Here is a 12,832-nt window from a genome sequence, read left to right on the forward strand (position 1 = left end):
AGTAAATGATATCTTAGGTATTTAATACTTATATTATTGTTTAAATATTCAACTATTTTTCAAAGTGTTAATTCGAGGCTTTTGGTAGTAAATTGCTTAATTAAAAATACATATCTTTTCAAACTTGCTTTCACTGGACAAGATGACAAGTATCATTTTTAATCATCAGCCTTCCTTCACTAAAACGATCAATCAAATCATTAATTGAATTTATAGGAACTCATTTATCTCAATAAACTGTGCACAAATTATTATTTGAAACTGCAGAGGGATTTCTAAGATATACAATAAATTGTACAATCGTTTGTTGAACGAGTTTGACTGAGACAACCATTTTTCGTCACAAGTGACCTACATAGTGACGTCATTTTCACATTGTGACGTCACAAACAAGGAAAAACATTTTATTCAGCATATGCTTTTTATAAAATAGAACTTGTGTATGGCTATGTGTGTACCGAATTTCATTCTAATCTGAATTGTGGTTTTGTAAATATAGAGATAGTTCGCGCACGTTTTGATCACCCCTCGTACAGGTAGACTAGCGTGGTGCAGACGACATCTGCGATTCAGAATACAGGACTTGGCCAATATTCTGTTCACTGATGAATCCAGATTTCATTTGGATAGCAGTGACGGCCGGAGTAGAGTGTATCGTCGCACTAGGGAGCAGTACCAGGACGATTGTGTTGTGACGATGCACAAGTCGGTGGAGGTAGCGTTATGGTGTGGAATCACAGCACGTGGGAGGACCTCTACAAATTGTCAATGGAAATCAACGGCGTACGCTATAGAGATGAAATTAGTCAGCAGCATGTGACACCCTTCATACAGAGAGACAGCAAAATCACACCACTCTTCAGCAAGACAACGCAAGGCCACATGTTGCACATGTATTTGTTCAACAGAATGGTCGATGTCTATCGAGCACGTTTGGGATGAAATGGAACGCCGACTACGCCGTTTGCCAAATCAGCCAATGACGTTGGCTGATTTAGGCCAGGTCTTAACCAACATTTGGAACAACATCCCTCAAGCATATCTGAACACTTTAGATGGATCAACGAGGCGCCCTTGTCAAGCAAGTGTGAATGCAAGTGGTGGTCATACGCGTTATTAACTTTGTTAACTCCAATTTGAATACCAGTGTCTTTCCAGTGTGCTGAAATTGACGTTCGTTAACATTTATGGGTTAAGAAATATTGTGTAGATATTGTTATCAGTATTACAAAAATAAAATTTGTTCTTTGTTATTTTTTATAATTTATTTCATATTAAATATAATGCACAGTTTCTTTTTTCCGCAAGTATGTTTTGAAAAATACAAAGGAATCACTATTTTTGTGGATGTTTAATTTTGTGGTCATCGGGTTAAAAGATGACCCATGAATTTCGTCCTCCATGAAATAAAATTTTTCATAGATGTATACCTACTCAACAATTCTTAGTCAACGAAATTAAAACCATATTTTTTCCAAAAACCTGTAAATTTGTCCCATCGGAAATATTTGGAAAGGGTTTGTCACACGTTACGTTGGTTGGTTAAATAGTGTTTTAAAACCCTCTCGAGAATTTTTCACTCATATGGAGACGCCACCACTTGACGATCGATGGAGAGCTAATAATTAAAAAAAAAAGATTCATACAACATCGATCGTTTCATTTTATGAAATGAATAAAAATCATTTTGTAATATCTATGTCGTAGAGTCAACAATTTTATGTAGATATTCAAAACAACATGTAGGCGAAAAATATAGAAGAAACAAAAGAAATAAAATAAATATTTAAATAGCATATAAAACAAATAAATCAATGTCAAACATTACCTTGCGAAGCTTTACTCAGGTGAAAGAGAGATCTAATTAGTAAATGATCTACAAATGACCATCGTCTCAAGCCAAGGTCCGAAGTTTGCATACAGCTCTCTCCTGAATGTGGCTGCGTGATCACGAAGAGTTTTAATTTGTAATCTTCAATATTTATGCCTCTCGACGTATTCTTTAGCCAATCAGAATATTTTCTTCCATTGCAATTGAAATCGACAATAGACATAAACAGTGTGTCAGAAATATTTTGAATATATATGCTGTGCTTAGAGATTAAAACCAAATTCATCAACCGATGCTTTACTCGCAATGGTCATTATTTGCATTTATAAGCTATGAAAAATTCAATTCTCATTCAACCATGGTCAGAATTGGAGATAACTATATTTTTGCGACGATGGCAAAAGTCATAGAAGCTGATTTTTTACAGATTACATCCAGTATAGAACTAGAAAATGTTACGTTAAATAATGAAAAAATCTAATCTCTTTCAGGATTTTGGTATTTAATACTTTTAATCACCCAAAATTTCGTAATCAGCTTTCATAGACAGTGAAGGTTAAATATTGCCAATAGCTTCTTTGCAGTGAGTTTCAGCATCAAAAATCAACACTGGGTGCCTAAACGAATCAAGGAAAGGATACTTGTGACTGTTGTGTAAAAACTGAGAAGCATGAATAGTGGGTGGTTAAGCAATGGAACAAACAATTTCAGCCATTCGAACAAAACCGAGGAGACAATATCAGAAAGCATCATACCTCCCACTCTTCAGTACTTATTCGGAGTTCTAGGGAACATAATGGCCATCTTTCTCCTGTGTAAGACTTCAAGTAAACACAAATGGAAGCCCTTCTACAGACTTGTCTGTTGTCTTGCCATTACTGACTTTTGTGAAATAGGCTTTGTTTACCCTGCCGTCATGGTCCGCTACATTTCAAGGTTTACCTTTATATTTCCTAAACAGTTGTGTGAGTACTGTTCATTTTGGTTCTCCTTCTGCTTCATGTCGTCAGCCCTGATCGTGACTGCCATGTTCTCTTACCGTTTTATAGCCGTAAGGTTCCCTATCTCCTATCAAGCGTCCCAGAGAAAGAGAATGAATATATTGCTGGCTGTCATTTGGATCCTGTCCGGTACTGTATCGTCTCTAAATCTCATGGGTGTTGGATCCGTCAAAAACTTCTATCCAGGATCGTGGTGCTTTATAGACTTTGCCAACAATGGTCAGATGGAAAGACTGAACACTTTTATATATTCTATTATTGAGTTTGCTATTTTATCATCAACAGTTGTTTTAAACGTGGCAGTGGTCTATTCCATATGCAGAAAACCCAGATTTACGGCATCTAACAAAAGTAGAAAGAAGAAAGGCGATGTTTTCATCGTGGTGTTTTTGTTTGCAATTGTGACATTATTTTCGATATGCTGGGTTCCTTTAATGGTAAGTCTATTAATTTTTATTTTCGAGAGATAAAGCGGTTACAAGAACTATCAATTTTTCTATTAAAAAAATCATATGTGGTAAACAAGGAATATCAGATGATATTATATTACTTTTTAAGTTTCTACCAGCAAATTTCGCATGTAAAAGGAAAATAGAAGTGGTATATATTTACATTATTTCATGAATTTACATCGTTTGTGTGTAATTTAAAATTATTAAGGTTCTAATCTACAAAAAAGTTCTATAGTAAATTTTAATAGTAAATGAAAGTTTTTACTATAGTTTAATTCATTCAAGGGTAATGTGTATAGAATTAAATAAAAGCAAATGGAGGATATCTGTATTGCTATTATTGTGTGATTTGGTATTGGTTTTCATCCAACGAGTTGAAATGCTGTATACATTCGCGAGGCTTGCCGAGCGAATATACACCATTTCAACGAGTTGGATAAAGCCAATATCGAATCACTGAATTATAGATGTTTTATTTATCTCATACGACTTTAGTTTTAACAAAACTTTGCAACTTCCCTTGTGAAACTATATGAATGATTTCTAATTCGTATATTCGTAATTGACGACGTATACTTAGTAACTCGATGACATAGCAGTGTTGATGTTGACATGCCTCGAAAGCAAGTAAATCGTGTTCAAAATTTAGAAATTTTGCCATCTGCGTCTTTGAAAACATTATTTGACAACTGCTGGAGCTTTACACCAAGCGAACTTCTGACTGAAAGTTGTAAGGATCAAGGGATCGTGAAAATTAACTCTTTGTAGATGGCAGTACAAAAAGTGCTAGGCAAGGCTACACGTTGATTCATTGTTAAACCATGGTATACCTGTACGTAACACATACATTGCTAGGTAGGCATACGTAGTATAATATAAGAAAGCATTGTTGAAGATGTTAAAGGAATCTTATAGCAACAACTAAACTGCTAGGCTTTACTTTCTCCGAAAACGAGGGTAACATCTGTCTTCAAGTAGCCAATACAGGTACCTTGATAAAATGAGACACTTCTTTGACATATTCGAGTCTTTTTCTTGCTTTTAAAGACATTATTGCTCGATCTTAATCATTCATTTTTAAGGGCAAGAATTTTTACAAATTAAAGGTTCAATATAATAAAATCTTGAAGTGAGGCATCGTGTAAAAACCGGAAGTGCTATTGATAAAGCACCTACCCGTTGATAAAGCATAGGTTTATCCAACGGGTAGTATCATCCACACGTATGAGATAAAGTTTATTTATTCCACATATTTAATTGCAAGACTTACGACATCATTCAAATCAAAAAATGATAAAGGTACATGTACTAAGATTATAAAGACTAAAAACAGAAACTAAAGTACATGCACCACTGATACAGAAAGTGACTAACTTAAGACCCCCCCCCCCAAAAAAAAAAAAAAAAACAAAACAAAACAAAAACAAAAAAACCCTACTTTACCTTTATTTGGAAAAAAAATTTGTTGTATCGCAACTTGTACATGTTGTCCAATTTTATACTCGAGATAAAAATATAATTTCTTTCCTAAACAGCTAATAAAATGGAAAATTAATGCTAATTGAAATACTATAGCTTTAGAAGGAAATCTTATAAAGGAGAAAGCAACCAAGAATATATGTCTAATTTGACAAAACGATACTTATCCAAACCTACACGTATAAAAGTCTTTGTCGAGAATTTGATTATTTTTGTTAATTTGTTTTAATTTCCTCTCTCCGATAATGATGATTGCCAGTATCAAGATAACAAAGCCTATCTAATTGTACTATATAAGATTTTTTATGTTCCTTATCAATGTGAAATTAAATCATTTAATTCGCATTTCAGAGATTATGATAAATAAATCTAATCAACGGTTCATTGGAAACATAATCAATAAAATAGAACGGATATTTGTTTTTCTGTAAATAAGCCAAATTTAAACAATTGGAATATAACAACTCTTCCCAAATTTAAGTGCAAAACAATTTCTGCACTATTTAATAAAGATATAGGCCTAAATGTAAAAAACGATTGATGGTCGTCAGTGCCAGATGTGGCATATTTTCCTACGCACATATTACGCCAAAATATAGTCCCTGCTAGATTTTAACTAAGGGTACCCGGCACCTCTTCATTTTTAATTTTTTTATGCGAAACTGTGATCTTATAATTTTCTAATACCCAAATAAGTCAGAAAAAAAACCTTCTTTACATGTTTGTGGCAAGCACATTCTATAAATCTAACAGGCGTTTTGCTTTGTAATTTCTAGATCCAGCCTTTTTCGTTCAATTGTTTGACGAAAATAATAATCTTTTTAATTTTTTCTCTCACCTCTTTGATCGTTCAGTACTTCAACAAATCTAAAGACATTAAAATTATCTGTTGTTTAAAAATATTTTTCTCTCACCTCTATGATCATTCGGTACTTCAACTAATTTAAAAGACATTATTTGTTTGAATAATTTGTTTCAGGTCCGTATGTTGATCAACGCTAGCACTGGTAACCCAAAGAATGGTCCTGATGAACGTCTGGCCGTACGAATGACCGTCAGTAATGCCATTGTTGATCCTTGGGTCTACATAATTCTACGAAAGGAAAATTTAGTTAAAATATCCCGCTGGCACCAGAGAATTCGCAGTTATTGTAGTAAACGCACGCCAGAAATATACATTATGAAGGAGACCGATAAAACTGGGACCATAAATATAGGAAGTAATTTGTCGAATAATACAACAACCGTTTCTTTGTAATGTTAGATGGCCCGTTAATTGTCAACGATTGTAAATATGTGCACATATCAATTTAGAAGCACAGGTTGCTTGGTGGAAAAAAATTCAGCTGAAGAATTTGAAATGCTACACGTTTGAAGTACATTATCCCATTTTACCCCTTATCACATGTATGAAATGTGGTAGTGTCAGATACATGGCTTTTACTAGCTTAGACTAGTGGGTTTACCCTTTAGATCGATTGGTAGAGCACTGGACTGGAAAGCCAGAGCCCCGGGTTCAATCCCCAGCAGAGGCACAAAATTGTCTCTGTTAGATCTGGAGCCCAACATGAAACCTGGGTGTTTTCTGACGAGTGAGAACGATTGTCCGTAGAACTTTGTCCCACAGGCGTCGGTACTCCGAAAGAGATTAGATTACGTCTCATTCTCTGGAGGGGGACAATTTGGTAGTGTCAGATACATGGCTTCTCACTAGCTTGTAGCTAGTGATTGAACCTTTAAGTCTCGTTTAAAGTCATCATTTAGTAAGTTCTATGGTCGATACAATGACCTTGTCAGCAAATACGATTTATCATCGAGTCAATACTGACTGACGTTTACCATACTAATTGTAAGTTAATTGTTTATACACTGAGTTGACGACGGAGTTTTCCGTTATTTCCCGATCATTGCAAAGAGCACACTGCGAGTGTGACCGGTCGGCAGGGGATGCTCTCACCTCAATGGCACCTGATCCCACCTCTGATGTTTTGGAGGTCCGTATTTGCTCTGTTCCTATTTTGTATTGTTTTATGGACTTTTGATATTGAACACTTTTTGTTATCTCCATATGTTTCGCTCAATTGGTAGAGCACTGGACTGGCAAGCCAGAAACCCGGGTTTAATCCCCGACAGAGACACAAAATTAACTCTGTTACAGAGTTAAGTGCACGTGGATATACTGTAGGAACAGTATTCCAGCGTAAAAGTCTACATCACTTATTGATTAATTTTTATATCCTATTGTTATAAGGTCTCAACCGGGTTTTGCATTAGAGTAGCGATTTAAATTTATTTGTAAAATGTAAAACATTGATAGTGATGTATAAAACCTGGGATCAAAATTTCTCCCATGAATTGTTGTTGGGTATGATTATTATCCGACCCACTTTGTTTTTGTTTTTTTATTAAACTTAAATTTTCAAAGAAAGCATCCATTAATCATCATATTAAGGTCAATCAATCGACAGTTGTGTGTTTTCAGTTGATAATTGTTAATTCTTCCTTTCTCCGACCAAGGAGCACATGGCAAGCGTAGTTGATGGACAGGGGATGGTTGTTTCTTAGTGGCAGTTGATCCCAGTTTTTTTTTTATTTTTTGCTATCCTTCTTATTATGTTATATTTATGGAAATTTAGTATTCACAATCTCCAGGTCTGATTTCAGATTTGAAACATGTATTGCTGTTGTTATTTTGAAATAAGATTTACATATACATTTTTATGTTTTAGTTTTTATTCCTGTATACGTTTAAAAGGGTTGCATAAAATACTTTAAGACGTCAAGTTCATTGATCGTGCTTTCTTGATGAATAGTGAGAGGTTTAATTTTTTCTGTTGTCATTTAAATTGGAATATCAATTGCACGTTTAACAGATTTTGTAGGGCTCATTTGCACCTAATTGTAGCAACAAATTAACGGTACATTTTCTTGAGATCTAATTAAGTTTTTTTCATATTTATATTTTATGTCCGTTTTACACAGATTATATTTGGATTTTAAGTTTGCTGATTTCAAAACATTATTAGTCACATAATACCTATGTACGCTTAACTCAGGTTCAAGGATATTGGAATAATAGAGAAGTAATTTATACAAAACTGACAAAATTAATTTTCTTGGAAAGTGATATTCAATTTGACATAATGACATAACGTAGGACAAAATCATCTTCCTTCTTACCCGGTGCCACTTGTTCTTACTCGGTTCTACTGCTATATAGGTATGTTCTTACCCGGTGCCACTTCTATTTAGCTATGTTCTTACCCGGATCTACTTTTATTTAGTTATGTTATTACTCGGTTCTACTTTTATTTAGTTATGTTCTTACTCGGTTCTCCTTCTATTTAGTTATGTTCTTACCCGGTTCTACTTATATTTAGTTATGTTCTTACCCGGTTCTACTTCTATTTAGTTATGTTCTTACTCGGTTCTACTTCTATATAGTTATGTTCTTATTCAGCTCTACTTCTATTTAGTTATGTTCTTACCCGGTTCTACTTCTATTTAGTTATGTTCTTACCCGGTTCTACTTCTATTTAGTTATGTTCTTACTCGGTTCTACTTCTATATAGTTATGTTCTTACCCGGTTCTACTGCTATATAGTTATGTTCTTAACCGGTTCTAATGCTATATATTTATGCTCTTACCCGGTTCTGCCTCTATATAGGAATGTTCTTACCCGATTCTACTGCTATATAGGTATGTTCTTACCCGGTTCTACTGCTATATAGTTATGTTCTTACCCGGTTCTACTTCTATTTAGTTATGTTCTTACCCGGTTCTACTGCTATATAGTTATGTTCTTACCCGGTTCTACTGCTATATAGTTATGTTCTTACCCGGTTCTACTTCAATCTAGTTATGTTCTGACTCGGTTCTACTTCTACTGCTATATAGTTATGCTCTTACCCGGTTCTACTTCTATTTAGTTATGTTCTTACCCGGTTCTACTGCTATACAGTTATGTTCTTACCCGGTTCTACTGCTATATAGGTATGTTCTTACCCGGTTCTACTTCTATATAGGTATGTTCTTACCCGGTTCTACTGCTATATAGGTATGTTCTTACCCGGTTCTACTTCTATTTAGTTATGTTCTTACCCGGTTCTACTGCTATATAGTTATGTTCTTACCCGGTTCTACTTCTATTTAGTTATGTTCTTACCTGGTTCTACTTCTATTTAGTTATGTTATTACTCGGTTCTACTTTTATTTAGTTATGTTCTTACCCGGTTCTACTTTTATTTAGTTATGTTATTACTCGGTTCTACTTTTATTTAGTTATGTTCTTACCCGGTTCTACTGCTATATAGTTATGTTTTTACCCGGTTCTGCCTCTATATAAGTATGTTCTTACCCGATTCTACTGCTATATAGGTATGTTCTTACCCGGTTCTACTGCTATATAGTTATGTTCTTACCCGGTTCTACTGCTATATAGTTATGTTCTTACCCGGTTCTATTGCTATGTAGTTATGTTCTTACCCGGTTCTACTTCAATCTAGTTATGTTCTGACTCGGTTCTACTTCTACTGCTATATAGTTATGATCTTACCCGGTTCTACTTCTATTTAGTTATGTTCTTACCCGGTTCTACTGCTATATAGTTATGTTCTTACCCGGTTCTACTGCTATATAGGTATGTTCTTACCCGATTCTACTGCTATATAGGTATGTTCTTACCCGGTTCTACTGCTATATAGTTATGTTCTTACCCGGTTCTACTTCTATTTAGTTATGTTCTTACCCGGTTCTACTGCTATATAGTTATGTTCTTACCCGGTTCTACTGCTATATAGTTATGTTCTTACCCGGTTCTACTTCTATTTAGTTATGTTCTTACCTGGTTCTACTTCTATATAGTTATGTTCTTACCCGGTTCTACTTCTATTTAGTTTTGTTCTTACCCGGTTCTACTGCTATTAAGTTATGTTATTACTCGGTTCTACTTTTATTTAGTTATGTTCTTACCCGGTTCTACTGCTATATAGTTATGTTCTTACCCGGTTCTGCCTCTTTATAAGTATGTTCTTATCCGATTCTACTGCTATATAGGTATGCTCTTACCCGGTTCTACTGCTATATAGTTATGTTCTTACCCGGTTCTAAATCTATTTAGTTATGTTCTTACCCGGTTCTACTGCTATATAGTTATGTTCTTACCCGGTTCTACTGCTATATAGTTATGTTCTTACCCGGTTCTACTTCAATTTAGTTATGTTCTGACTCGGTTCTACTTCTACTGCTATATAGTTATGTTCTTACCCGGTTCTACTTCTATTTAGTTATGTTCTTACCCGGTTCTACTGCTATATAGTTATGTTCTTACCCTGTTCTACTGCTATATAGGTATGTTCTTACCCGATTCTACTGCTATATAGGTATGTTCTTACCCGGTTCTACTGCTATATAGTTATGTTCTTACCCGGTTCTACTTCTATTTAGTTATGTTCTTACCCGGTTCTACTGCTATATAGTTATGTTCTTACCCGGTTCTACTGCTATATAGTTATGTTCTTACCCGGTTCTACTTCTATTTAGTTTTGTTCTTACCCGGTTCTACTTTTATTTAGTTATGTTATTACTCTGTTCTGCTTTTATTTAGTTATGTTCTTACCCGGTTCTACTGCTATATAGTTATGTTCTTACCCGGTTCTGCCTCTATATAGGTATGTTCTTACCCGATTCTACTGCTATATAGGTATGTTCTTACCCGGTTCTACTGCTATATAGTTATGTTCTTACCCGGCTCTACTTCTATTTAGTTATGTTCTTACCCGGTTCTACTGCTATATAGTTATGTTTTTACCCGGTTCTACTGCTATATAGTTATGTTCTTACCCGGTTCTACTTCAATTTAGTTATGTTCTGACTCGGTTCTACTTCTACTGCTATATAGTTATGTTCTTACCCGGTTCTACTTCTATTTAGTTATGTTCTTACCCGGTTCTACTGCTATATAGTTATGTTCTTACCCGGTTCTACTGCTATATAGGTATGTTCTTACCCGGTTTAACTTCTATATAGGTATGTTCCTACCCGGTTCTACTGCTATATAGGTATGTTCTTACCCGGTTCTGCTGCTATATAGTTATGTTCTTACCCGGTTCTACTTCTATTTAGTTATGTTCTTACCCGGTTCTACTGCTATATAGTTATCTTCGTACCCGGTTCTACTTCTATATAGTTATGTTCTTACTCGGTTCTACTTCTATATAGTTATGTTCTTACCCGGTTTTACTTCAATCTAGTTATTTTCTGACTCGGTTCTACTTCTATATAGTTATGTTCTTACTCGGTTTTACTTCTATTTAGTTATGTTCTTACCCGGTTCTACTGCTATATAGGTATCTTCTTACCCGGTTCTACTTCTATTTAGTTATGTTCTTACCCGGTTCTACTTCTATTTAGTTATGTTCTTACCCGGTTCTACTTCTATTTAGTTTTGTTCTTACCCGGTTCTACTTTTATTTAGTTATGTTATTACTCGGTTCTACTTTTATTTAGTTATGTTCTTACCCGGTTCTACTTCTATTTAGTTATGTTATTACCCGGTTTTACTTCTATTTAGTTTTGTTCTTACCCGGTTCTATACTTCTATTTAGTTATGTTCTTACCCGGTTCTAATTATATTTAGTTATGGTATTACTCGGTTCTACTTATATTTAGTTATGTTCTTACCCGGTTCTCCTTCTATTTAGTTAAGTTTTTGTTTGATCAAAACTGGCTTCTGGGTAGATAATTAAGCAATGAATCATTATTATTTGAAAGATATAGTCTCATAACTGCAGCGGTGTGTGCATACAAATTGAATAACGCGCGTTAGCGAGTTGTGAAAATTTGTTTGCACACACTGTTGCAGTTATGAGACTATATCTTTAAAAAAAATACTGATTCTTTGCTTATATTTACATTTTTAAAACTTTCTACCATAACTGCAAATGTGATTTCTATTTAAAAACTTATGTTTTATCTACCATGTAAGCTACAGTTAATGGATCAGCCAACGTAAAAGCTTCTAGTCAATTTGAGCGTGAATTATTTTTCTTATTTTCTCTTGTGACGTTGCACTTCTTCGGCGTTCGACGATCATGACGTCATACTAAAACGCATGCGTTAACTTCTTGGCACCCTGTCTTTGTTATGATGTTTTAAATGCAATGGATTTCCATTCACTTTATAGGCAAAAAAACGTATGTAATGTAAATATAATTAAATGAAAATTTACTAGTGGATAAAAAACCTATAGAAATATTTTTGGAATTTTCTCTTTTTTAGATTTGTTGAAAGAAATAATAAAAAAGAAATCTGAAATAAAATTGTTGTACATCTTACAAGAGCAAAATAAAAAAAATTAAATAAGAAGAGGTAAATAATTCATAAATAATTCCCGTCCATTTGTATGTATTCACTTTTACCAAATATGTAATACATGTATCCGATGCTGATTTTTTCATTCACATGCTTTAGCAGTGTTTTTACTATGTTAAATAATGAATACTACGATATCTAATAGATTCAGACACAGTTAACAATCCGTATTGATATTCCCCTAGAAATATCTTTCTATATTATATTTTTTACGACGAAAGAAATGGTTTATTAAATTGGTATAACAGTTTCACTGTTGACCGGCCTGCCAATCCAACATATTAAGTGTTACACCGCAACAATACTGGTGGTAATGTCACACATTAGTATTGATCAGGCTACTCAAAGAAGTCGTGAAAACGACAATACACTTTCTTAAGAAAAAAAGCAAGAACTTAAAAAAAAAAGCATTATATTTTTATGCATGTACGACTTAAATTATACTACAGATATTCATGAAATACTTTAAAAATGATTTTTAAATATTGCACCTGAATTAAATTGATTTACTTTAATCATTACCATTGATAAAACAGTTTTATTTTCTTTAAGGTTTACTTCATATTACCGTAATATTAGACATTCATTACAGATTCCGTAATACAAGTTAAAGGTATGAATTGACCATTGATTATATAAATACAATGTTAAATTGCATATAAAATCAAATGCAAACTAGAAAACATAATGACCGCAG

At 34.0% G+C, this 12,832-nt stretch overlaps 1 protein-coding gene across 1 annotated transcript; it reads left to right on the forward strand.

Annotated features, from left to right (window-relative positions):
- The first annotated feature begins 2,501 nt into the window (after nt 1-2,501).
- On the forward strand, nt 2,502-6,021 carry LOC134266186 (prostaglandin E2 receptor EP4 subtype-like). The gene is made up of 2 exons (XM_062748416.1): nt 2,502-3,269; nt 5,743-6,021. The coding sequence occupies exons 1-2, from the start codon at nt 2,502-2,504 to the stop codon at nt 6,019-6,021; spliced, it is 1,047 nt and encodes a 348-aa protein (XP_062604400.1).
- Nucleotides 6,022-12,832: the final 6,811 nt, after the last annotated feature.

Source organism: Saccostrea cucullata, unplaced genomic scaffold, assembly GCF_032062105.1.
Source record: "Saccostrea cucullata isolate Sc308-1 unplaced genomic scaffold, CSIRO_AGI_Scuc_v1 ctg10040, whole genome shotgun sequence".
NCBI classification, from domain to species: domain Eukaryota; kingdom Metazoa; phylum Mollusca; class Bivalvia; order Ostreida; family Ostreidae; genus Saccostrea; species Saccostrea cuccullata.

What these genes read in the sequence shown, in the direction of transcription:
- LOC134266186 (XM_062748416.1), top strand. Translation starts at nt 2,502, where the DNA reads ATGAATAGTGGGTGGTTAAGCAATGGAACAAACAATTTCAGCCATTCG. An exon ending in TATGCTGGGTTCCTTTAATG is followed by an intron (nt 3,270 to 5,742) that starts GTAAGTCTATTA and finishes AATTTGTTTCAG; the next exon opens with GTCCGTATGTTGATCAACGC.